Source organism: Mizuhopecten yessoensis, unplaced genomic scaffold (assembly GCF_002113885.1).
Source record: "Mizuhopecten yessoensis strain PY_sf001 unplaced genomic scaffold, ASM211388v2 scaffold11077, whole genome shotgun sequence".
Classification (NCBI taxonomy): domain Eukaryota; kingdom Metazoa; phylum Mollusca; class Bivalvia; order Pectinida; family Pectinidae; genus Mizuhopecten; species Mizuhopecten yessoensis.
This window is the reverse complement of record NW_018408868.1, coordinates 495,138-523,030: the sequence shown is the minus strand read 5'-3', so window position 1 is coordinate 523,030 and position 27,893 is coordinate 495,138. Positions and strand designations below refer to the sequence as shown.

At 34.9% G+C, this 27,893-nt stretch overlaps 1 protein-coding gene across 2 annotated transcripts in view; it reads left to right on the top strand.

The window, feature by feature from the left end:
- Window positions 1–27,110, top strand: part of LOC110465442 (clustered mitochondria protein homolog) — a 38,739-nt gene extending 11,629 nt beyond the window's left edge. For both annotated transcript variants that reach the window (XM_021521247.1, XM_021521246.1), the window contains exons 6-35: window positions 598–667; window positions 1,304–1,388; window positions 1,979–2,057; window positions 2,367–2,517; window positions 4,812–4,948; window positions 5,326–5,417; window positions 6,179–6,281; window positions 6,542–6,754; window positions 6,923–6,963; window positions 7,192–7,246; window positions 7,423–7,501; window positions 7,893–7,998; window positions 8,361–8,463; window positions 9,174–9,342; window positions 9,814–9,879; window positions 10,879–10,940; window positions 11,083–11,160; window positions 11,411–11,481; window positions 12,146–12,218; window positions 12,659–12,820; window positions 13,527–13,590; window positions 14,271–14,361; window positions 15,374–15,560; window positions 15,997–16,188; window positions 16,435–16,515; window positions 16,973–17,098; window positions 17,580–17,665; window positions 18,392–18,521; window positions 18,980–19,188; window positions 19,786–27,110. In XM_021521247.1, the coding sequence (XP_021376922.1) occupies window positions 598–667; window positions 1,304–1,388; window positions 1,979–2,057; window positions 2,367–2,517; window positions 4,812–4,948; window positions 5,326–5,417; window positions 6,179–6,281; window positions 6,542–6,754; window positions 6,923–6,963; window positions 7,192–7,246; window positions 7,423–7,501; window positions 7,893–7,998; window positions 8,361–8,463; window positions 9,174–9,342; window positions 9,814–9,879; window positions 10,879–10,940; window positions 11,083–11,160; window positions 11,411–11,481; window positions 12,146–12,218; window positions 12,659–12,820; window positions 13,527–13,590; window positions 14,271–14,361; window positions 15,374–15,560; window positions 15,997–16,188; window positions 16,435–16,515; window positions 16,973–17,098; window positions 17,580–17,665; window positions 18,392–18,521; window positions 18,980–19,188; window positions 19,786–20,053 (3,429 nt within the window). In that variant the 3' untranslated portion in view covers window positions 20,054–27,110. The remainder of the gene's footprint in view (window positions 1–597; window positions 668–1,303; window positions 1,389–1,978; window positions 2,058–2,366; window positions 2,518–4,811; window positions 4,949–5,325; window positions 5,418–6,178; window positions 6,282–6,541; window positions 6,755–6,922; window positions 6,964–7,191; window positions 7,247–7,422; window positions 7,502–7,892; window positions 7,999–8,360; window positions 8,464–9,173; window positions 9,343–9,813; window positions 9,880–10,878; window positions 10,941–11,082; window positions 11,161–11,410; window positions 11,482–12,145; window positions 12,219–12,658; window positions 12,821–13,526; window positions 13,591–14,270; window positions 14,362–15,373; window positions 15,561–15,996; window positions 16,189–16,434; window positions 16,516–16,972; window positions 17,099–17,579; window positions 17,666–18,391; window positions 18,522–18,979; window positions 19,189–19,785) is intronic.
- Window positions 27,111–27,893: the final 783 nt, after the last annotated feature.

Sequence of the window (27,893 nt, the reverse complement as noted above, 5' to 3'; positions counted from 1 at the left end):
TTACAGCACCATTTCACTGGGGGATTCACTTATATAATTACTGGAGCTTTTTTTATTTGCATAATCTTGAAAAGAATAATTCAAGAATTTTAAAACTAGAATTAGAGTCACATTAGTAAAATCATTGGGCTGGTGCGAGTTAGTAGATCCTTATTTGGTTAAATTGGTATATCAAATTATTGGTATATAGTAAATAATTGTTTTTTCATTATTGATTTGTTAATCTGCAGTTAAATTTCTTTTCATGTCTCATATTCCGTCTTTGCGTATTGCAGAGTTGTCTTCTCTTGTGAGCAGGTATTGATTGTTACGTCATTTGTTTGTGAGAGTAACGTCATCAGTTTTTGAGAAAACGACGTAATTTTCTCACACAAACCAATGACGTAACAATCAATCCCTGCTCACAAGAGCAGATAACTCTGCAATACCAAAAGACGGAATAGCATTAATAAAAAAAAGTTGAATTTTTATTGTTTTATACGTGTGCTTTCGACCAGAATTGATTGATATTTTTTGGTACTTACCAGTTTGGTGACTTTATCCTATTAAGTGACCTTAATGTATATAAACATTGATCAAACTTTTCATATTTTGAAGGGTCCAAACTGTATCAAAGTGCTAACCTACAGTGGCTGGAACCCTCCACCAGGCAACAGGAGAATGCATGGTATATACTATTATACAAGCCACAAAGCTTTTACAGTCTGAAAGTTGCATAGGTTGAATATCTGCTGAGTAAATAAACTATCAGAACATTTAAACATGTGCTTATTGAAAGGTGTATAGATATAAAACTGGAAAAAATAATATCAATTCAATTGTCAATAGTTTAATACTGTATGGAGTTTTTGTTGTACAGCCTGAATCTAAAGGTACCATAAGTACTTGTCAAAGCCCTAATACAGTAATATGCATCATCATGTAGCATTTCAGGGCATACAAGTCAGTTATATCATGTAGCATTTCAGGGCATACAAGTCGGTTATATCATGTAGCACTTCAGGGCATACAAGTCGGTTATATCATGTAGCACTTCAGGGCATACAAGTCAGCTATATCATGTAGCATTTCAGTGCATACAAGTCAGTTATATAATGTAGCATTTCAGGGCATTCAAGTAAGTTATATCATGTAGCATTTCAGGGCATACAAGTCAGTTATTAAAATTCAGGAGATTGAAATGACATTTCCAGGTTGACAGGTCTATTAATGTAAAGCATGTTAATTTGAATAAATGAAATGAAGAAAAATAAGCCTGATTCTGCAACAATAACTGAAAATAATGTGTTTTTTTTGCTTTTAGGTGATCTACTGTACATCTATGTTGTAACACTTGAGGAGAAAAAATATCACATCACCGCCTCCACACGGGGCTTCTATGTTAATCAGTAAGTGTGTCGCACGTCCTTCAATAACCTACCTTCGTCTGTAACGCGTGACAAGACACATCAGACTAAATACTGGACCGGTCTAGACACAGACCTTCAGTGTGTATCTATCTTGACACAGACCTTCAGTGTGTATCTATCTAGACACAGATCTTCAGTGTGTATCTATCTTGACACAGGTCTTCAGTAACCTTTCTGTATGCTGTGACACAAAAAGACACATCAGACTCAACATAGGTCTTAAATGTACTTCTCTTACCTACCTACATGCTGTGACTTGTTTGAAATGATACATATATATCAGATTTGACACAGATTTCAGTAGCCTGTCTGCAATATGTCATGACATCATTTCCTTCTCAGACACATTTAGATCGAAAGAATATGCCAGGAAGCAAACTTAAAATATTTTATTATAGGACTTTGATATGCAGTAAACAAACAAACTCATGTAAATAACCACAAAAATAAGGTAAACACCAGTTCTAGAAAAGTTTTAAACAAAGTTGTCAATTAAGTTAAAGGTACATTACTTGCTTAAAGCTTGTTACAATTTATTATTTAAGTGATATCTTTTGGATATCTTTCAGGTCAACAGAAGATGAATTTAACCCTAAAGCTGCTCAACAGAAATTTTTATCACATTCTTTAATAGACCTTTTAATCCAGGTAAGAATACATTATACAGTTTTAGCTTAAGGTATAGAGTGTGATATAATGTCGGATATGAAATTAAATATTAAGGTTATCAGTTATGGCTGTAAATAAGCTGGAAACTACTAGCTTTAATGTCTAGCCATTTAGCTTAAAATTGATATACTGTTCATTTTACCAAGCAATATTTAAAATGTTCAAATTCCAAAATCTCACTTTTTTTTAGAATGTACCTGCGAAATAAACATTTGTTCATGGAAAAGATATTGATGATAGTTTTCGGAAAGTTTTCATTGCTGATATTTTGTGTGCTTTTGTTTGTAGGTTAGTCCTGCCTTTAAGAAAAACTTCAGTATACTGCTGAAGAAGCGAGCCCAGAAACACCCATTTGAGAGGGTACCCACACCATACCAGATATACAGCTGGATGGCACCCTTGCCTGAACACTCCGTTGACTACATCCGTGCTGAGGATGGTAAGAATTTGCACATCAAATCTAAAAATATGAGAAATGAAAACGGTCTTAAAATGAGACAGGAAAATATTAGTATTAATCATTCCCCCCTGAAGACACATTTGAATTCTTCTGATTGAAAGGTTAGAATAGTTCATTATGAAATTTCAGGGGTAAATGAGTTAATGTACTGTGGTCATTAGGACATTTGAGACATGTGTATGTTCCTGTTTTTACCAACATCGAGACAATCAATTGGTCAGTTAAGTCAGGGTTAGAGAGAAACTGGTCTTTTGGGACCAAAACTGGCAAAAGATATTTACAGGATGTGTCGGAAACATCAGGTTTTTAACTGAATTTACACTGGTTATTCGAAAGATAGCATGAAATGTACTGTCAAAGTATAAAGGTTTATGAAAGTACGCATTTTAACAGGTTATAACTACAGTTGCACCTCGTTATCTCGAAGTTGATGGGATGGTGGTTCAACTGTACTGTAGTTCTTGAGTTGATAACTGAGTATTCGAGTTACGCAAGTTTCCATGTTTAATATAAAGTTTGGTATAATGTTTGGTCAAATATGAGTCTATTGTTTGGTCAAATATGAGTCTATTGTTTGGTCAAATATGAGTCTTGTTTGGTCAAATATGAGTCTATTATTTGGTCAAATATGAGACTATTGTTTGGTCAAATATGAGTCTATTGTTTGGTCAAATATGAGTCTATTGTTTGGTCAAGTATGAGTCTATTGTTTGGTCAAATATGAGACTATTGTTTGGTCAAATATGAGACCATTGTTTGGTCAAATATGAGACCAATGTTTGGTCAAATATGAGACCAATGTTTGGTCAAGTATGAGTATTGTTTGGTCAAATATGAGTCTATTGTTTGGTCAAATATGAGACCAATGTTTGGTCAAATATGAGACCAATGTTTGGTCAAAAATGATACCATTGTTTGGTCAAATATGAGTGTATTGTTTGGTCAAATATGAGACCAATGTTTGGTCAAATATGATACCATTGTTTGGTCAAATATGAGTCTATTGGTTGGTCAAATATGAGACCAATGTTTGGTCAAATATGAGACCAATGTCTGGTCAAATATGAGACCAATGTTTGGTCAAATATGAGACCAATGTCTGGTCAAATATGAGACCAATGTTTGGTCAAATATGAGACCAATGTCTGGTCAAATATGAGACCAATGTTTGGTCAAACATGAGACCATTGTTTGGTCAAACATGAGACCATTGATTGGTCAAACATGAGACCATTGTTTGGTCAAATATGAGTATTGTTTGGTCAAATATGATACCATTGTTTGGTCAAATATGAGTCTATTGTTTGGTCAAATATGAGACCAATGTTTGGTCAAATATGATACCATTGTTTGGTCAAATATGAGTCTTGTTTGGTCAAATATGAGTCTATTGTTTGGTCAAATATGAGTGTATTGTTTGGTCAAATATGAGACCAATGTTTGGTCAAACATGAGACCATTGTTTGGTCAAACATGAGACCATTGTTTGGTCAAATATGAGTATTGTTTGGTCAAATATGAGTCTATTGTTTGGTCAAATATGAGTCTATTGTTTGGTCAAATATGATGAGTCTATTGTTTGGTCAAATATGAGACCAATGTTTGGTCAAATATGAGACCATTGTTTGGTCAAAGATGAGTCTATTGTTTGGTCAAATATGAGTCTATTGTTTGGTCAAATATGATGAGTCTATTGTTTGGTCAAATATGAGACCAATGTTTGGTCAAATATGAGTCTATTGCAGTTGTTGATTTTTCCAACAGTCAACATCTATAATTATGTAAAAAAGAGTTCATTCAGTATTATATTCGTTAATATGTAATGTTACATTAAACACACATGCAAATGATCAGTATGTCACTTTCGGATATCCAAGGTTTTTGAGTTTTCAGGGTTTGAATTATCAGAGTTTTAATAACTAAGAAAAGAAGAGTTTATGCCCTGGACCAAAGAAAAACTTGAGTTAAACAGGGTTTTCTAATAATAAGAGTTTGGGATAACAAAGTTCAACTGTATGTGTAGGTGGAATGCTTTGTTTGTTTGTTTGTTTGTTTATGTTTAACGGCCCATCGACGGCTGTGGTCATTTAGGGCCATGGTGATTTATTTATTTATTTTACTTTTTTAACAAACATGTGAATAGCGGAGATAAAATAAGATAAAATGGTTCATTTTAAAAGTATTCGCATTGTATGTGTAGATAATAAAAAATAAATAAAAGGTGGAATGCTTTCATGTACCTATTATGTACACAAGAACAACTTTGTTTTCAGCTTTTTCCACCAGACTAGGATACGAAGAACACATCCCTGGACAGACTCGTGAGTGGAATGAGGAGGTACAGACCACACAGGAGCTGCCTCGTAAAACACTGCCAGACAGACTGATCAGGGAAAGGGCAATTTTCAAGGTGAGTTAGTAGGGGGTGCATACAACTTAGTAATTAACACGTCAGTAATTACTTATCGTACTCTTCAGTTTGAAATATTTACATTCTTGATGAGAAATAATTTCAAGTCCTTTGGTATTAACTATCAAGGGTATGAGATTGTTTAACTTATTTTTTTTTTCAAAAACATACATTTTCACAATTTTTTACACAACAATTTTAAATTATTTTTATCTTACAATGACTTTAGATGTCTGTAGCAACTCTGATACATAGTAGATATGGAAAGATATATTCTCTTGTAAACAGAAAATCAAAAATAATGATTCCAATGAAATTGTAAAGGAAATTTGTTAAAAATATTATGTATGACTAAATGTATGTGTTTCACTGTACAGGTGCACAGTGATTTTGTTGGAGCAGCTACCCGCGGTGCTACGGCAGTTATTGATGGCAATGTTATGGCTATCAACCCGGGAGAGGAAGCCAAGTAAGGAAGATTGTTTTTAATTATCTAGCCAAAAGTCAAGTATACAAATAGATAACTCAAGTGTAATGTCGGAGAGTTCTCCCTAACACACCATTCATGTCTGTCCCTGTAACCTTCAGTAATTACAAAACCTGCAACCTGGAAAATTTCCGCAGTCTTCCTTGAGTGCTAGGCAAGTTGTTGAATTCAAGGCATAATTTCTCACTTTGTTTTTATTCCATGTTACAAAATGTACATCGTGTAATGTTTTGTATTAAAGTGTAATTGTTGAAAATATTACTTTATATGATGATGATAATAATATACAACATTTATATAGCACCTTATATAATTTGCAAGTTTAGGCCATTTTCTGATCACTGAGTCACATTGAGATGCTATTGACCACAGTCTAAACAATATTATTTTTTTTGTGAGGGAGAAACCCTGTAGCAAAATCTGAAAAATCTTCAAAGGGATGACAATATCTTCTATTTTACATCTAACTAGAGAGTAAAAACACCTTAATAGTTTAAGTGGTTGTATGCATTGAATCTGAACACAAAGTAAGATGTAGTAAATTCAGCTTGTTTTCTGTGAACATGAAGGTTGGGAACTCTTGCTTATTTCAAACTCAGTTGTTCGACAAAGACTGGCATCAGGAGTATGAAATAATCAATTATGCCAAATAGGGAAAAAAATATGTCCCCTTGATTCCTTATAAATGTTCTATTGTATTACGTAAAAGTTCGGGATATATTTTTCCACTTTTTCCCCTACAGGATGCAGATGTTTATCTGGAACAACATATTCTTCAGCCTTGGATTTGATGTACGAGATCACTATAAAGAATTTGGTGGAGATGCTGCAGCTTATTCAGCCCCCGTAAGTTGTCTACAGGAGTTATAAATTATTTATCAGATCTAGCTTTATACAAACAAGCTAATGATACTTCATCGTAAATGTCAGTAAGGTGGATAAGTGATATACTGTCATGATTTAACAATTCTACAATGAAAATTTGCGTTACCTCTTGTTTCATAAACATATTACCTGGTAATATTTTGCTGTACTGAGAAAAAAAATCTTATTTAGGTGTTTGTTTTACAGGGAAAGTCTGATTCACATGTATGTTTGAATTACAGGGAAATGACCTGCAGGGAGTGAAAGCATACTTTAACTTAGACCATGAAGGTCTGTACACACTGGGGACAGTCATTGTGGATTACCGTGGCTACCGAATCACTGCCCAGTCCATCATACCTGGCATACTGGAACGTGAACAAGAACAGTCTGTTGTCTATGGTTCCATAGACTTTGGCAAAACTGTTGTCACCGACGAAAAATATCAAGAACTGGTAAGTTTATTTAGAACATAAATATGATCCTCTGACTAAATCATAATTCTGGAGGAGATTAAGTATAAGGGATATCAAAATGTGTTTATATCTAATATATCAAACAATTTGTGTCTGAATAGAATAAGGCAGACAAATAGATCTCAGATCATCTGTTTATTGTTTCAGCTCTCAAAGACAGCAACTTTTCTCAAAGTCAGGCCTCACAAGTAAGTTCTACCTAGATACTATAAAAACATGTTTTTTTGTGAATTCAAAAAATGACTTTAAACATCATTTATTGTCCAGTTTGGAACATAAGATCTGCTAGTTACTGTTTGTTATTTGTTATGGTTCAAAAATAAAACTTTTCCAGATTTGATGTGCATTTAGATAAAAGATAATTTTGTAAATATTTTCATAAAACATTTAAGTAAATAAACATTTTTTCTTAACAGGGTTGTGAATGATAAAGGAGAAGAAGTAGAGCTGTTTACCTCATTAGAATGCAAAGTAAGTACATAACCAGTAGGTTTGATGTGTAAGATCTATACAGAGCTGGAGAAATTTACGCAAGTAGCAGACAAAAATAAAACAACGATTTGATAGCTGTATAAGAATTAAAGTGAGCAGTATTAATTTTACAAGTAACCTTGATGTAATTTCATATTTTGAATCGTTCTGTTTAGGGAATCATTGGAAATGACCGACGGTACTATGTCCTCGACTTGCTGCGGACATCTCCCCCAGACGTTAACTTCCTATCAAGTAAGCGAAGAATCATATCACTACACTTTCTACCACTATTGCCTTGTTTGTTTATTTTTCAACCCACCTATTAAATGGAAGATGCTGTGATTAAACATGTCGGTGTAAACCAACCAGTAATTTTGTTTAAACCAGAAACACTCTTATGATAACTGTGTTTTATGACACTATTGAAACAAGTTTATATAAATCACTCTTGTTGGCCCGGATGGTGGCCTTAATGTGGAAAACAAAAGTACCGGGAGAAAACCTTAAACCTTAAAACCCACTGCGTGCTTACATCCGGACCATCAAGAGTGATTAATACAAGTTGTAAAAACTTTTTTCATAATTGTTGTTAAATCAAGTTTATATTTAAACACTCATTCAGAGATTTGGTTTTTTTTTGTAGTTGACAAGGAGGAATTGAGTGCGGCAATGAGAGAGCATGGTTTCCCAAGAGAACACAGGCATCGTCTAGCTTGTTTACGACAGGAACTTGTGGAGGCCTTTGTTGAGTATGTTAAATCTTTTAACTTACCTTCTGAAACTTAAAATATTTTTAAAAGCCCACACATTAAATATTGTATGGAGAATGTACAATCTATAGGCAGTTATTTAAGACCTATCATTCCATTTTCTGGGGATGGGGGGCTGTGAGTGAAACTACTGATATTAAGGAAATTCTATAGGTATTGCATAGTATTAAATCTGGACAAACTGGTAAATTATTAGCAATGTTAGTCTTCATTAATTGAAGGGAAAATAAAGTAATGTGATAAAAATTAATTTAAGCAATTACAATTTATTTTTTGCGATGTATGTATGTGTATTTTTTTGCTCTGACTAAATGATGCATATGAATTTGTTCCTCCTCTAGGGCAAAATATGTAACGTTTGTGAGGCATGCTGCCATCAACTACCAACATCTGCAGTTAAAGCGACAAGGCAAGGCCGCGACAGAGGCAAAGGCAGCAACCACGGTGAGGCTTCTTAACAGTGATTTACTAACTTTCAGATATGTTTGGTCATAAATATATAATAACAGCCTGGTTTACAGAGAAGTCCAAGGCAAATTATCTTGTTATGGAACTTTATCATCCTGTGTAACTTTAATGAAGTCCCGGGGAGCTAAATCATCTTGTTTACTAACAGATATGTGGGGAATCTAAGTGCTCTTGTTTTTGCATTAGTCTAGGGTAGGGTATCAAAATAATGTTTAACAAGTTTTATTTGCTGTAAGATATTACTATTAAATGTAAGATAAAAAAACGGGGGTTCAATAATTTACACATTTCCTGAAAAGCTGAAATTTACTGGACTTTATTGTTTTTTTGGGTGCCTCACATGACCGATGAACGACAATAGCTGAGCTACATATACTACACACTTAAATAGACTGAAGTTGTCACTAATTGGCTGTCAGTAAAAGGTCACCAATATAAAAACTACCATGTAGTTATAGTTTAAAGTCACTAACTTGTCCTCTTATGGGGCTGGAATAAAATATCAGCTAGAGTGACCCGTTTTAATATGCAGTGTTTTTAGACCCTACATCTTGGCATATAGATTAGAGAGAATGATTTCATTGTAATCCAATTGATGTGTTTTCTAATAGATATTTTATACATAGCATTATTGTGTGGTTATACTTTCAACTGAAGTTGTTAACTTATTTTCTTGGGTAACAAAGGCCAAGCTGACAAATGGTCATTCTGACGAAGAAAAACCACTGGAGGATAAGGAAGAAAATTTGGTCTCTGAGGAGGACAAGAAGTTGGTGAAAGTCTTGACCAGTACGGACCAGGCTGAGCAGGCTGATCAGGTCTCCCAAATACTGCCAGGCATAGACGTAAAAACATGTAAGTCTTCTAGTCAGTAACACAACGAAAGCATGTAGGTTAATACATTTGAACTTAAAGGGAGACATATATAAATTGTTTTTAGTAACTTAGTGTTTAAGAGTTAACGCCAGGAAGCATAAACAACACTATTACTAGCTGAAGAAAACATTTAAAGGATCCCTGTGCCACTGCCAAAAACTGTATAATTAAGGAAAAAAAATACAAGAGTGTTCTAACTTTGAAAAAAAGCAACGGGAAAAGTAACTTATGAAAAACTAGTTGCATTCTCTAGTGTTTTGCATCCAGTGGAAAGTCCTTAATAACATTTATCATTGTGTCAAACTTTCATTGGGTGATGTTGTCAAATGTATTGCTTCTGTAAATTGAGGTGAATATATATCAAGATTTATGTTAATTGAGATAAAGATATTGATTTAAGATTTTATGTTCATTGAGGTAAATATGTAATAGATGTAAAACTTGTTACAGTGGAGGAGGACACAAAGGATGTGGTGAAGAAGGCTGCTAAAGTGGTCAACTCACTGAGTGATACAGGTAAGTATTACAGGTAACTCATACAGAGATAACAACTATTACAGGTAACTCTTACAGAGATAACTATTACAGGTAACTCTTACAGAGAACAACTATTATAGGTAACTCTTACAGAGAACAACTAGTACAGGTAACTCTTACAGAGATAACTATTACAGATAACTCTTACAGAGAAAAACAACTATTACAGGTAACTCTTACAGAGAAAAACAACTATTACAGGTAACTCTTACAGAGATAACTATTACACGTAACTCTTACAGAGAACAACTATTACACGTAACTCTTACAGAGAAAAACAACTATTACAGGTAACTCTTACAGAGAACAACTATTACATGTAACTCTTACAGAGAAAAACAACTATTACAGGTAACTCTTACATAACAACTATTACAGGTAACTCTTACAGAGAAAAACAACTATTACACGTAACTCTTACAGAGAACAACTATTAGAGGTAACTCTTACAGAGATAACTATTACACGTAACTCTTACAGAGAATAATAACCATTTACTATAGGTTTCTATTACTGGAAACTTTATGTATAACAGGTAACTTACTCATGTAAAAAGATGGTAGTCATTCAAATCTACAGATACAACAGACAAATGACTCGGTTGCAACTGACTTCAATAACACAGGAAAATGGCATAAATCACATAAATAATGACAAAAGTGACACATCCACAACTTTTATGAAAGTTACACAGGTTGAACTGATTTAAGTTATACAGGTACAACAGACACAAAACACAGGTACAACAGACAAAAAACACAGGTACAACAGACAAAACACAAAGGTACAACAGACAAAACACACAGGTACAACAGACAAAACACAGGTACAACAGACAAAACACACTGGCACAACTGACTTGAATTACATATGTACAACTGGCAAACCACATGTATACATTTAATAAACTTACACTGCTACAACTAAGAAACCTTGATTTGAAAAAGATTTAGATGTACTGTTCTCCTTTGTTTTCAGAGTTTAACATCACATTCAACCCAGATGTTTACCAAGCCCATGTGAAGCATGCCAATCCAGAGGTAAACTAATTTTTGTTTAGCATTTTAAAAGAATGACATGATTGACTTGATTCATTTCAATATTCCAATCTGATATAAGGCAACCATACATATTTTCCCGTCTAATGTTATATATCTAAATTGATTGAATTATTTTCTCCAGAGTGAAACTCTGCGTCGGGAGAAACAGTTGGTGAAGGATGCCGCGGAATTTCTAGTTGTGTATCAGATCCCTTCCCTGGTGAGTAATCCCAATCGACTCGGGAAAACAATTGTTTTTAAAGTTCAAAATACTTCCATAGTTTCTGTTGGTTATGTATGACGCGCAGTACCAAAAAAGGACATTAAGTGATTGATTTCCCCAAAAAAATGACCGTTCTATAATTATTTCGGTAATTATTACATTTCATTTAATTAGAATTTTTATTTCACTTTTTAATTTTTCACTTAAAAAGAAAAATGGACAATGAAGTATTTGTATATGTTTATAGATCAGTGACTGTATGGATCACACCTCCTCGCCTATTGATGGATCTACACTGACAGAGGCCATGCACACCAAGTAAGTGTTTCACTGTACTATCGCTATAGCGATTAAGTCACGTACTAATATGGCAGGCTATCCTGTTTCACTTATTGGAAGGGGGATTGGGGTTGGCAATTGAGATACTGTGAAATCACTTAATTTTTGTGGAGTTTTTAATTTTGTTGGGTAATGTTCATCCACGAATTCATAGGTCCATGGAGTAATTACAAGTTTGATACAGAGCAATTCTGCGTTTTAGTGTTTACTAGTAATCCATGAATTCACGTACCCGTGAGATAGTGGTTTGTTGGAAAACCATGAAAATTGGGCCCTTGTGTGATCATGATTTATGGGAAATGTAGTTTAAAACAAAAATTGACACAGTTTTATAAACTCACAGAAGCCTCTTCTGGATCCACATCTGTATTTCCAAAAAATTACTAAAAAGGGAATTGTAGTCTTGTATAAAGAACATAAAAAACCCTTACATTTAACATTGTTATGTAAAAAAGGAAGGAAAAAAGTGATAAACATGGCCGTAGTAGTTACAATATCTGTATGTTCTGTAAGTGATTTTAATGTTTGTTTTGATAAACTCGCAAGGAAATAACTTTGTCTTTATGGTGTAATTTGTTGCCGTCAAATTATCTCATTTAATGTGGTTTAACCTCGAAATATAATGAAACCTTCTTTCTCACAGAGGCATCAACATGAGATACCTGGGAAAAGTGGCCGAGATGTTGACCAAGTATCCGTCTGTGTCGTATGTCCATGTATGTACCAACAATTTATTTGATGTTCTCCTGCATTAATGTCGTAAACACATTACTTCTTATCATAATCTATAATCCTGAGTAATCTATAATCCTGAGTAATACAAAAAGACCTTTATCTATGTAACTTCCTATGTACCATAACTTAGATTTAGGTAATATTTTTATTCTTGTTCAATATAGTTCAAAAAATATGATGAAATAAACATGATAACAGCAAAATATATTTTTGCTGGAAATTTTTCAGAGTTAAAATTTGTTAGAAACAGTCCTGGTGTTGAGAATAGCTGTGCCTCATAAGCAGTTTACACTTCGACACCAACTGGGGGGGAAATGATTTATGGGCCATTGGCTATTTGTCAATACTTATGCACTAGAAATTTCAACAATATTTAGGCAAAACTGAAGATATCAAATGTTCCTAACAATATTTTCTACAGACTATTGCTGTTGGAGAGCTGATCACCAGGGCAACCAAACACCTGTTTAAGACCTATATGCAGGGAGTAGAGATGATGAGCCTGTCCTCGGCTGTCAGCCACTTCCTCAACTGTTTCCTTGGGTCGCACACAGCACCGCACGCTCAACTCACTGCTGAAGAGGTAAGAATACTAGAGGCCTCCGTTAACAAGCTGAACTTGTTCGACTAGGGTTCATATCATTCATCGTTTATGAATTATGAACAGAGCTTGTGAGTTAAGTTACTTTCTGCCTAGCCTTGGCAAGTACTTTCACGGCGTTCAGCAAGCATTTGCCAGCCCATCTGGCTTCACCCCTGAAACATTACATTTAAAAAATAGATACACTCATTCGTCTGCATTAACAAACAGACATGGCTGAAATAACCATAAATACAGAGATTCAAAGCCAATTGTTTTATTGACTCACTGAATCCAACTGTTTAATGACTCGCTCTAAGATATGGGTTAGTGGTTTATGTTTACAGGTAGGAATATGAAATGATAGGTAGCAGAGTACAGTAGAAATGGCTTGACCCTAAAAATAAAGGGCATGTCTACTGTACACTGCTACCATAGTATTGTTTAGGGTGGTTCCATTTAACTGTCTTTGAAGAAAACTAAATAATTTGAAGGCAATGCCTAACAGACCCACAGGGTGGAGAGATTTATATATCGTTTGTCAACATCATGACCCGGTATTTGTTATTAATAAATAATTCTTTTAACCTGTTTATACGTCTTTATCTAGAAATTATCATTACTAAGATAGCTTGATAATAAATGAAATACAAATTATAGGCCATGGAGAGCATTGTAGGATAAATCTAATGGTGTTGTTGTTCTGCAGTTACAGAGCAAGAAAGCTAGGAGGAAAAACATTAAAAAGAACAAAGCTGCAATCTTCAACATGGGTGAGTATTTTGTTTTCATAATTAGAGTTGTGAGACAAAAAAAAACAACTGCAGAAAATAATGCCATTTGAATTCTGTTGGATTTAAAGATATTTTACAACAGGGCTTCTAATTAAAAAACTGACCATAAGCTCAAACAATATTTAACTCACCTACCCAAAGGCATTGTTGCTTAAATAAAGTTGGTCAACTCAAATCAAAATGCACATTTGGAGAAATATTTATTCTATAAAAAGTTTTGATAGGAACGTGAGGTATGGTACCAAAGGGATGATTTAAAGTAGACTTATTGTTAAATTAGCGAAAGCCCCCTATCAGAGGACAGTTTGTTTGGGGTATTCATCCTAGGGCTCTGAAAACCCTGGCAGTTCCAAACAAATCAGTAATCAATGTACAATTTATTTACATGGGTCCTTTTCAACTGTATTGCAAAAGCCAATGATGGGTCCCAAATGTTAAATTAAAGTACTTCTTGAAATTCTATTGAGTCCCATCAAATTATATAAGTATAGGACTCTGGACACTTATGTAGATTTATCACTGCAAATCATAGATATGGATATATTTATACTTCCATGAAAAATGGATATATTCATTTATCAACATGCTTGGGAAATGAACATATTTAAAAGAATAGAAAGGTTAATATTATTTTTAGCTGTTTTTACGTTTTTTTGCAGACAATGTGGAATGGGTTTTAGAGACACCAAAGACACTATGGAAAAAGGTGGTAGAGGAAGTGAAAGACTACTTCTACTTCACAGTGGAATGGTGAGTGACAGTGATGACAGGCTAGCTAAGGTGTATTTAACATTCTTAAAGTGTCCTACCAAGAGATTCTCAGAAGCGTTTTACCTAATAAAATTGTTGACTCGCTATATATAATCATGTATTAACATATTACTTATTATACCTTCTGTTAAAATCTCGTAATCTGATTGGTTGAGAAAGATGTGAACATTTTCAATGTTACTTGCTCGTTTTACAAAAATAAAGAAGACAGGGTGTTATTCCAAAAAATATCACATGCGCCAAACGTATGCGTGCACGGTTCGTCCCAGTGCCAGGGTGTTATTCCAAAAATTGCCCTCTCATGAATGTGATATTTATATAGTGTGCTCAGTAACTCTGTTGAACATAAAATATGTTGACTCACTATAATCACGTAACATTACTTTGTGTGCTCAGTGACTCTGTTGATGGCCTAATAAAATCTGTTGACTCGCTATAATCACGTGACATTGCTTTGTGTGCTCAGTGACTGTTGATGGCCTAATAAAATCTGTTGACTCGCTATAATCACGTGACATTACTTTGTGTGCTCAGTGACTGTTGATGGCCTAATAAAATCTGTTGACTCTATAATCACCTGACATTGCTTCGTGTGCTCAGTGACTCTGTTGATGGCCTAATAAAATCTGTTGACTCGCTGTAATCACGTGACATTACTTTGTGTGCTCAGTGACTGTTGATGGCCTAATAAAATCTGTTGACTCTATAATCATGTGACATTACTTTGTGTGCTCAGTGACTGTTGATGGCCTAATAAAATCTGTTGACTCCCTATAATCACGTGACATTACTTTGTGTGCTGAGTGACTCTGTTGATGGCCTAATAAAATCTGTTGACTTTATAATCATGTGACATTACTTTGTGTGCTCAGTGACTCTGTTGATGGCCTAATAAAATCTGTTGACTCGCTATAATCACGTAACATTACTTTGTGTGCTCAGTGACTCTGTTGACTCGCTATAATCACGTGACATTACTGTGTGTGCTCAGTGACTCTGTTGACGGTGCGTTGGAGAAGTATGGCCTCCAGAGAGTGTCCATGCTGAGGGAGATATGTCGCAGCTGTGGAATGCAGATCCTGTTACGCGAGTACAACTTGGAGTCGAGGAACAAACAGATCTTCTACGAGGACGATATCATCAACATCTTCCCTAAAGTCAAACACATTCATCCAAAGGTAGGCCAAACTTGGCTTAAAACAAATGTTTCAATTAATTGTAAGGCAAATTTAAACCAGAAACCATGTAATGTGTAGTTGGTATATCTCAGTAAAAAAAATCACTGTAAGAAGGTTATATTATTTTGATAAGTGCCGTGTCCCTATGTAACAGATCGTTTTTGTTGTTCTTTTAATGTTAGACAGTAGATGCTGTTAATTCTGCATTTCCACTCAAATAATTTCAGTTTATTCCTATATCTTTGGAATACAGATGAAAATCAAGTCTTGACATTTCTTCCAATTAGATCCATTTAAAATATTGATGCTTAAACGTTAAAAACATGTTATACATGAGACGTGATTTGATGGTGATAGTTTTAAAATGTTATGATACAATAATTCAGCTGTTATATACGTGAGACGTGATTTGATGGTGACATACCTTGTATTACAGGCATCAGATGCGTACCACTTTTTCACAAGCGGTCAAGCTAAGATACAACAAGGTTTGATGAAGGAAGGTTATGATCTGATTAGTGAGGCACTCAATCTCCTCAACAATGTGTATGGCGCCATGCACCCCGAGATCTCGGCCTGTCTCCGGCTCATGGCCAGACTTAACTACATCCTCGGGGACTATGGCGAGGTGGGCAAGGGGGCTTATCATTTGGGCTGTGTGTGCAAAACGATTTTTATGCTATGAAAGTAACAAATATGAACAATTTTGTTTCTGAAAAGTCGTTGACGAAATGTCTAATTTTAACAAAATACGTAGAAAGACACGAGGACTTTGATGATATTTGTAATGCTCTTTATAACGCTCCAATCATCTGTTTTATATGAAATTGTCCTAGTTTACATTTAATATTAGTAATCTCACCTTTATCTGCAGGCACTGTCATACCAGCAGCGAGCAGTACTTATGAGCGAACGAGTACAGGGGTTGGACCATCCTAATACAATCACAGAATATGTAAGTTGGGTCTTGAGTTTACTGTCATTCAATTGTTCTGTCCCAGATTTATAGCTCTGTTTCGCAGAAATGTCATTAGAAACGAAACTTTGTTTTACGCCAACAATGTAATGACACAAGTTCTATCAACTTATAATATATGTTGTTGGCCCAACTGGGAGCATGCAGGGGGTCATAATGTGAGGAGGGGGGGGGGGGGGGGGGGGGAGAGTATTGGGAGAAAACCCACATGGTTGGGCAGATGACACCAAAACTTTTTACGTACAATCATGGAATGAAACCGTATAGCTACATCGGCAAAAGATGTATGTAGTAATGAGAAGGTTTATGCACAAAGAAAATTGAGAAGAAGAAAAGGGAAGATTGGATTTAAAATATTATTTAAACAAGTTATTGAATGTTTAGTGTGGTGTAAATATTAAGTACCATTGGTTTTATCCTTGTCTATATATTTCAGTCCCACTTGGCACTGTACTGCTTTGCCAACAACCAGGTGTCCAGTTCTTTGCGCCTGATGTACCGTACTCGCTACCTCGCCCTGCTGTGTCACGGCGAGGACCATCCTGAGGTTGCTCTCATTGATGTAAGTTATCAAATAAAATTGAAGTAATGGTCACAGGGACCTGTGAATATCAGCAATTGTGAAGGACGCCAAATATAAATCTTGCCTCCTGTTCTTAAATAAATATGTTGATTTTAAAATGGGCAAGGAAGCCTTAATTTAATTTTTGTGTAAAATAAAATAAAATAGCTTTCAGTGTTCAGTTTCCAAATAGCCAATACTATTGCATTCTTCAGTACCGGATGGTTTACCTACCAGTAGTAATATGCTGGCAGCTAGTTAGTCACATTTAATTTTCTGGTGTAAGTTTAATGTATTAATAAAATATATCATGAGGATGGAAAAATGAATAATATATGATGGTAAGATGTATTTTTTGGCAACATTATCAAATCTGAGAATGACCAATGAGAACTGTCATAAGTATTAGAATATTCATTTTTCACAACAATTCATCCACACATGTTTAGAAAGTCAACCTTTTAATCTGTTTGTCTTTCAGAGCAATATCGGGTTGATCCTACATGCTGTTGAAGAGTATGAATTGTCCCTTAGGTTCCTTGAACATGCTTTACAACTCAATCAAAAGTAAGAATGACTTTCCTTTGATAGGGATACTTTGCCTCAAATGACTCACATTGTCAATTGGCCATAAAACATTGCAGAACAAAAAAAGTCGGTGAAACATAACACTTCAAGGAGACCAAACCAGGATAATAAGAAAATATTTTAGAAATTACAAACACAATAGAAATAATGTACAACAGTGTAGTTGTATAATCTAACAATGAAGAATTGTCCTGACATTAAAGAATTGTCCTATCTTGATATATAGAGGATCTGTCATTCGTTTCCCTTCATACTAGATTTATGATGCAAGTTTTGGAATTTCCATGTTTGCTAGCCTCTGTTGAGCAAATATGAAAAGTCCAAAACGAGTATCATAAATCTAATATGAAGGGAAACGAATGACAGATTCTTTTTATTATATAATACAAAGTAAACTGTATAATTGTGATCTGAAGCGAATATTTTGCACTTGGCCGCCTTTGATACAATGAAAATTGTGTCCGCTTCACAATGACGTAACGTCACATTGAGTGTTCCTATTCAATTGTGACGTCATTTCCGGAGTGATATTACACGTTACACAAACATAATTTATGTGATGGCTTTATGACACTGCATAACGCGGTATTTATTTCATATGAAATAGATATTTCTCATTGGTTTTGTTCTATTTCAATAAAAAGAAAGTTTGTAAAGAAAAAATTGATATTATAGAAATGATGGTTAATGATTTTGTTTTTACAGGTTCCATCGTAAACTTAGCTTAAAGGTTGCCATGAGCTACCACCTTGTAGCTAGGACACACTCATGTCGGGGAGACTTCAGAGCTGCCCTACAAACAGAAAAGGAGGCCTATGTTATATACAAACAGATGGTAGGTGTCGTAGATAACAGTGGTGTGTAGTAAACACTGCACTGCCTACCCTGCTGTCAGTAGTACAGCTAATATAATGGAATATTTCTCTCCATATGATCATCCTGCCTTATGTTATAAAAAGTACAGGAGATTTCTTCTCAAACTTTAAACACAGGGAACTGTAACAGAAATACTTTGTTGATTAATGAAAACAAAATAAAAAAAAGATTTCCTTAGAAAACAGCAAAAATGGTATATCAATCAACGGAAGTAATGTCCTGGCAATAGATTATAATGGGGGGGGGGGGGGGATTTTTTGAAACCAGTTTCTTCAATTACGGGGAATAAATGTCTGTATACATATTAATTGATATAAAGTAGTGATAAATACTTAGATTCTTCATGATGCATAAGTTACTTCCTATACACAATGATATCTGAGTTTATTCCTAGCTCTATTTAATTGTTTGCTGTAGCTTGGTGAGGAACATGACCGGACTAAGGAGAGCTCCGACTGTCTGAAGCACCTTACTCAACAAGCAGTGGTGTTCCAGAAGAAGATGAATGAGATATACAAGGGAGAGAAAAGTATCACACTACCTCCCCTCCAGATACAGACACCCTCCATTGCCAGTGTGATGGAAACCCTTAACGCCATCAACGGCATCGTCTTTGTACAGATCAGGTAGGCATGAGTACTACGGGCCAGACTTGCAGAATATACCTCTGTTCTGTACTACGGGCCAGACTTACAGAATATACCTCTGTTCTGTACTACGGATCAGACTCACAGAATATACCTCTGTTCTGTCCTACAGAATATATTAATCACCTTTTGTACAGAATATAAAGGCCTCATTTAATTCCTGTTAATCCAGGAAAACAGGCTTAGACTCATTATTTACAAATATCTGCAATTTCATTTGATGTATTGTACAGAAGTGCAATATCTACATTTCCTCAGTTGTAAATATTCTAGTAGCAGAAACTGGACTGGGTTGATCGCCAGTGACAAGGCAGCTCAATTGGTTAGAGTGTCTGGCTAAGAGTTCTGGGTTTAAATCCCTGTCTGCCTGTGTATTTTTCCTCTCCTATTACATCCTTTTGACATTAGAAAGAGACCAAAGCAGATGTTTTCAATTAAATAGATGAATTGCAATTTTAATTGATCAGAGCCAAAAACAGCAATAGCATACCTTATAAAAGTTGATCTTCTTCCATAATGATGACAGATCTCATTTTTAGAATAAGTTAGTAAAAGACTTGTTTTGATTCTCTTCAGCCCAAACGACCTTGATAAGATTAAACAACAGATGGGACAGACCCCCATGGTGTCGGCACCGATAATCATAGACAAAACTAATGGCCAAGACAGCACACCTGAAGAGGAACAGAACAAATCTGAAGAAAACGACACAGAAAATAAAGAGAATATGCCTAAAGATTGTACAGCACCCAAATGTCAAGGTGATGTCGCCGAGATGAAAGCCAAAGTTAAGCAACAGAGTCAGGTCATTCAGAATCCAGAAGTTGTGGCTAATGGACAATGAGGTTTGAGCCAGGTCTGCTCCACCGATTGACAGACAGTGTGTACAAACCCAGGAAAGGCTGGTGCCACTCACTAGATGTAAACATTTCCATTGCATAAACTTTCACAGGAAAGAGGAAGAAAGTGATTGGGAATGACAAATGTTCAGATTGCATGGAATTTGAATATTGATACAGAAGTGAATGAGTAGCTGACAGCATCCAGTCGCGGTATTTCAGTGTCGTTTCGTGTCTACAGAACAAAAACATGTCTACCCGTCATAGCATGCATATCTGTGATACTCTTAACCTTTTCATGAAACTTGCCAACAGTTGTTAAAGATATTATGTAAGGGACAACTCTGTGTGAGACTCCGAAGTTGGTTCAATGTGTGTGGCTTTGGCAAGCATTAAATGCAAATAGCGGTGTTCCAAAATGGCTGGGAACATTTTCACTCTCAGATTTCATGTACAGCTTTAAACGTGCATGCAAACCTAGCCCTGTGTCCCTGTTGATGTTATAAACATGTGGCATGCAACGCTCTCCATCAAAACATATCCTCCATTGTAGAAAAACAAATCCTGTTGTTGTAGAAAGAAGTTTAAATCATTTTATACAGATTAATGTGAAACAATTCTTTGAGGTTTACATAGATTATGTATTGGTTTAATTGATCTTGGCCATGGCAATATTGGACTTATCTAAATGTTGGTGGTAGCCATGATGATATGCAGGCCTGTGTGGTTAAAGGAAGACAACGATGGAGTCTGTCCTGTACACTTCACAGTTCTTGGCATCCTATGGTCAGCACGGTAGCGCGAGACTCTTGGAGTGTAGTTAGCTGTGTGCTTTATCTTATGTGGTAACATTTTCTGACTGAGAGTTTCTGATTTTTACGGAGAGGAATGTGAAATTGTGTGAGTGATAAAATGATTTAAGTAATCAATATAGGCATGTTTGTGAATTAATATAACATAGGTTTGAGTGAGTGATAAAATGGTTTAAGTAATCAACAAAGGCATGTTTGTAAATTAATATAACATAGGTTTGTTCTTAAGTATTTAATTTTCATGTTTAATATATATACAACTGTGTAGAGTGTGTGTGGTAGGCAACCTCGGGAAATCTTCCTTGTTCTAATGGTGTAGTCCAATCAGTAAGTTATACAATGTTTGTGTTCTTTGTAGGGCATTATGGCAGCACCCAGTCATATTTTACTAGTTACTTTGAACGTGGAAATTTTAGTGTTGTGGAAATGCTCACATTTTTTTTTAGAGTAATTTGTGCAAAATTGCCAATGCAAAAAATTCCCACAACATAATCAGTTTGAAAAGTTGCGACACAAACATTTTTATGTGTGAGAATTTCCACTTTTACAGTATCTCAAGTAAAAACAATATTCAGAAATAACTTAACCTTCTAAGTAACATGTATATTGCCTGTTGATTTTCTAGAACGTCCAGTTATCAGAAGCCGATGACTGATAGTGTCCATGGCTATAACTTGGGTTAGATTTCTGACCACTTGTCCTTCCTGAGATCCTACAGAGATTACTGAATGTATAGCATATGCTGTGAAATTTGGATCATTGCAACATGACTCCAACTGTTCTTTGATATTCCAGCATCATGGTATGTACCGCTATGTTAAAATTGGTTATTATAGGTGTGTTATTAACAGAAAGACTTCAGATAATATGGCGCCACAAAATGTGACATGGTCCTCCTTTAAAAAAAATTCTATTTTGAGAAACCTGCAAAAACAACTTTCACGCTTGGTGATAAGGACTCCATTGGTCACTTGATGACACATTTTAATGTTACATATTTTAAAAATATGAATTTATTAACTCATTCACCCCTAAAGACACATTTGAACTCTTCCAATTCAAATGTTGGAATAGTTCATAATGAAATTTCAGGGGTGAATGAGTCTTAAATGGAGATGTTGTAATACTAACATGATCGCGTGTGTGGCGTATGTAATACTAACATGGGCGCGTGTGTGGCGTATGTAATACTAACATGGTGGCGTATATAAATGTATAATGTTGATATAAGAAGCTGTTAACTACACCTTTAAAAACCAACTCATGTAGATCACACTCGAACGATGACACATTTGCGAGTTGCATAAATATGAATTTATTGCTAACACCCTAGTACAGATTGTAAATCGTTCAAGGAGATAACTAGCAAACAGATGTGCAGTAGATACATGTAAAGTAACTGTCCACTTTATCCCTTTAAAAATCAAGCCATGTGTTAACACATTTGATACAGATCTGCTGAAATTCTTAACAGAAATTGAGCGAATTTTAAGCCAGTGTCAGATTGTCATTGTAAATATAATATTCAGATCATTTGTACATATATCATGATTCCATGCTTGTCATTATCTAGTCTTTCAAAGGGACTATGTAAACTGATCTCTGTATCCTTAGTGGTATCAAGTATAAAAAGGAGAAAATCTTTATATCAATATCATATTTTAAGAAACATAAAAAAAAAATGCAATTTTCTATTTCGTGAGTTATTTCCAAATTTTAATAAAAATTTGAAATAAAATAGGGTACTTCAACTTTATACAATAATGTAGCCTGTTAAATCTCCAGCTGTATACAACAATGTAGCCTGTTAAATCTCCAGCTGTATACAACAATGTAGCCTGTTAAATCTCCAGCTGTATACAACAATGCAGCCTGTTAAATCGCCCTGAAATCCACAAGACGAGGCATTGAGAGAATGACATGATACATGGACGAAACAACTTGTGTGGTGTTGTGTGTGATATTTAGTGTATGCTGCTGCATGTTATACTAATTAGTCAGAGGGTACTTACTCTGTAGGTTATTGTGTGTTGTAGGTAGGTAAGACTGCGGTGTAAATAGAGGTTAGGGTAAATCAGATACCTGATTACCTCCCTTTTAATATACATTACAGTAATGTGAGTTACTAGGTCCAACCTTATTTCATAAACAAACAACTCTGGTCTAACTGACTGGTCCAAGCGTTTTGAATGCAATAAACAAAAGTGTCCTAAGTAAGCTCTACCTGTAAAGATAGTGATAATGTCACTACAAGAAGAGATCTACAGAAATAATATAAGCACTTACTACTAGTGCTAACCATAATCATATCAGGGTAATTGGTAAGGCTGCAGTAAAAAATATAAGCATGGCACAGAGGATATGTATGCATGTTAAGAATTGTTGTTACAGAGTCAATGTTTGATCAGTGCACTACTGCATATGACATAAAATATTGCTTCTCAAAAATTACCCCGAAAATCAGGTTTATTTTATAAGAAAAATCCAATGCATTAGAGATATTCAGGTATTTATTTTAGCTCGCCTGCCTGAAGGGCAATTGTTTAGATTTAAGGTGATTGATGTAGAAATGTGTGTATCAGTTTGGTCAAGAGAAACATTTCTATCTGCAACTGATTGTGTGTCTGCAGAGTAGAAGATAGCAGTGCGTTTTACTCCAGTTACACCAAGACATGTTTTTCATGGACGTAATAAAGAGAATCATGTTAAGCTTTTGGTAAGGTATTTAACTGCAGTTCTGTATTTAGAAAAGAGCTTCATTAGTTTTTGCTTATAAATGTAAAACTGATTTATGCAGTTATTGTGGCCATTGCAGATTTGAAAAATACATCCTGTAAACTAGAGGAGAAACCTTTTGCAGAAATTAATTTTCAAATATACATGGCTCTGCTTGAATTATCGTAATTGCCAATAATTATCTGGTGTTATACGCCCAGCAAGCTTTAGGTGTGTTAATGCTATATGTTAGTGTATCTGCTGAATACGTTGGTAAAGCCGGTAGAGGACTACTTGTTACCTGTGATAGCTGACCTGTAGAGGACTACTTGGTACCTGTGATAGCTGACCTGTAGAGGACTACTTGGTACCTGTGATAGCTGACCTGTAGAGGACTACTTGTTCCCTGTGATAGCTGACCTGTAGAGGACTACTTGTTACCTGGGATAGCTGACCTGTAGAGGACTACTTGTTACCTGGGATAGCTGACCTGTAGAGGACTACTTGTTACCTGTGATAGATGACCTGTAGAGGACTACTTGTTACCTGTGATAGCTGCCCTGTAGAGGACTACTTGTTACCTGTGATAGCTTACCTGTAGAGGACTACTTGTTACCTGTGATAGCTGCCCTGTAGAGGACTACTTGTTACCTGTGATAGCTTACCTGTAGAGGACTACTTGTTACCTGTGATAGCTTACCTGTAGAGGACTACTTGTTACCTGTGATAGCTGCCCTGTAGAGGACTACTTGTTACCTGTGATAGCTGCCCTGTAGAGGACTACTTGTTACCTGTGATAGCTGACCAGTAGAGGACTACTTGTTACCTGTGATAGCTGACCAGTAGAGGACTACTTGTTACCTGTGATAGCTGACTTGTAGAGGACTACTTGTTACCTGTGATAGCTGACCAGTAGAGGACTACTTGTTACCTGTGATAGCTGACTTGTAGAGGACTACTTGTTACCTGTGATAGCTGACCAGTAGAGGACTACTTGTTACCTGTGATAGCTGACCTGTAGATGACTACTTGTTACCTGTGATAGCCGAGGGAACCTAGTCTTACAGGGTAAACAGGGAAGTGATTATTCTGCTATTTGATCATACATGTAGAGAAGGCTGTCAGAACACTTGTTAATCGGGTTGGGCGTATAATATTGATCATGGGGGTTTATCATTAGTAAGCTGTACATGTTGTATGCTTAAGTAATTTCTTGTCTTGAGATAAACAAGGGAACAGATTAATGTTTATTCCAGCAAGTAGCCCATGAACTAGTGACCTTCAGTGGAACTTTTCTCTGCACAAGGTCAAGTCCTAACATTACTTGGCCATGATAAAAAAGTACCGTTTTTGGTAATAATTTAAAGGAAAGCAAGTCCTTCAGAATTTACATTTAAGACAGGGTAATAGTTATAGTAAACCTTATAAACAAAGTGTGATGTAGCAAACTCAGAAATTTTATAAATTTTTCAGTTTTATGGGTCGGAAAAAAAATGTATTAAAATGAATGAATGCTATATTTTAAAATTTTTAACTTTTCAACTTTTAAACTTTAAAATTTAAAGGGAAAATTCCTCGAATCCAAGCATTTAGCAACAGCACTGGTTCAGTATATCTAAGAGGTTAATGGTTAGTATGTAGTTATGCTTTACATTGACCTTGTGAGATGACCTTTCACCCTAAACCAGTAGTCCTAGTATTGGTTGGCTAGTAGATGTTACATTCCAATATATATTCACCTGTAAGTGTAAATGTAGAATTTCTGTGAATTTTTTTTGTTATTAGCTTTTTCTTGTCACACAAACTAACAAAGTGCTATATTTTTGCAGATATCCTTAAATACCAACTCTGCCATTCTTTGCCAAAATCACAGATCAAATGAGTTGCAGCTTACATTATAAACATACATTTTCTGGTAGGTTTTTTCTTGAAATGTTGTATTATTTAGTATAAAGATGTTTCTAATACACAGATAGGATCAGTAAAAGGTTCAAATTAAAAATGATTATTTGTCCTATGTCAGTAGTTTTATGAACAAGCATGCACATGGGTAAACTTTGGGAGTCGCAGCATTTAGTCAAGAGTGGTTTCCAAAACCCAAAAGCATTTTAGAAATTAGAAACAATTGTATACTATTTATTTAAGTCTTTCACTTAAAAAATTGATTCATTTAAGATTGATTTTTCATATACATCACGCATCAATTACATTATATTGATACCTCCTACAGGTATGTGTATAAACCAAATACATTTATTTTGCATATTATATTGTCTGATTCTGTTAAATTTAATTATTTTTATTCTATATAGAATGTTTTACAATAATAAATGGGGTGCTACCTGATTACCTCCCTTTACTATACATTACAGTTATGTAGTGAGTTCAACTGGTCCAAGCATTTTGAATGCAATAAACAAGTGTACTAGGTAAGCTCTACCTGCAAAAATAGTGATAGAAATAATATAAATACTTATTACTACTAGTGCTAAACCATAATAATATCAGATTTATTAAAATTATGTACAGAGTTGATACAAATAAAACACAGATCTTATATCATGTGAGCAGCACTAGGTAGGGGAGGTAATCGGTAGTCATTTGTTAGTGTGGTTTTAATTGTGTTCACGTTTTAGTGTCATTTAGTTAATTGCATGCATTGAAAATATGTTCTTGAAAATATTTCTTTGATGAAACATATTCATTTCAAATGAGATCTGTTACAAAATGAAAAGTCAAACTAAAATCAAAAGTCATGTATATATCCGATCTAAGAGAGAATGAGCTGTCTGCAAATGTATTGATATGTACATGGTACGTTATTCTGAGAGATGAAACAATTTATCTTTTAAACACGATTTTTAATGAGATGCTCAGGTATAAGTTCAGATTGACACAAGTATGTTGTTGTTATGTGTTAGTACATAGTGTGTGTACAGATACTGTATATAAAATTATAACAACCTAAGATTACATAACAAAAATATACGTTTCTTTGTGCAAAGTGGGCCCTGTTTTTTTTCAAAATTATTTTATTGCCATGTTTTTTTGTTTAACCCAGCCATTTGCTTGATTATTCCATTGGCTCTGATGAAAATTGTAACTAATTCCAAAACTAGGCATCACATACACTTCTAAATGGTACTGACCAACTTCAACAATTTGAAGATAAAATTACACGCAATTACACGCAATGGTCAGTTGATGTATTAGTAAATGATATGGATTTTGATATACATACTAGTGTCCAGCTGTCAGTATATTTATCAATTATTCGTCCACCGATTTAATTGATCAAATTAATGAAGATTAATATAGAATTTCCGATGAAATATGATTTCTGTACTAGAGCTATAATATATACAGGGGACATATGCATGTATTTTGTTGTTTCCAAGATTTTTTTTCGTGAATATATTTTCTGCATTGTGAAGTAGTATACCATATAAAAGTGTGTTATTATGATCCATAAAATCATATCCAAGACTGGTTTGGATGTCAAAATCATCAATAAAACTAGCAAGTACTAGCAAAATCATGTGTTTGTCGTGTATTTAGCATTTTTTTTATCCCCTTCAGATCAAAACATCGGAATGTTATTCCAAACATTTGGTATGTGGATTCTGTCCGGGAAGATTGTCTGGGACATATCTTCTATACTATTTCACCTGGAGTAACCAGATTGAGTGTACAAGGACATCGGCAAAGTGCAAGAAGAAGGTCACTTTGACCTATGCTTTAACCTTTGACCTTAACTTTTGAAAAAGTTTGTCTGTGGCATATCTTCTATACTATTTCACCTGGAGTATCTAGATTTGGTGTACAATGACATCTTGGGATGGAGGAGAGCAAGAAGTAGGTCACTTTGACTTGACCTTTACTTATGAAAATGTTTGTCCGGGGTATATCTTCTATACTATTTCACCTGGAGTAACTAGATTTGGTGAACAAGGACATTTTGGGATGACAGAGCAAGAAGTAGGTCACTATGACCTCACTTTGACCTTTGATTCCTGACATAAGTGTACTGTTTGTTAAATATAGAAATCATTACCGGTGGGGACTATGGATTGCCTTGTCGGCAACAGAGATCGAGAGAACATTATTCATTTTGGCTGTGGTTCATCAAAAATCGGGGTCACTGCAACTAAATAAAATGGCCATTGAAGTCTAATGGTGCTCAAGAGGATATGGTGTCTCTTACAATTCTTAATTATTTCGCGTCAAAATCATTTCAGCTCGGTTTTACACACCTTCATTAAGTTTTCCAATAGGAAAGCATAATAAAGGTTAGAAAATTTCATGAAAAGAAGAGTAC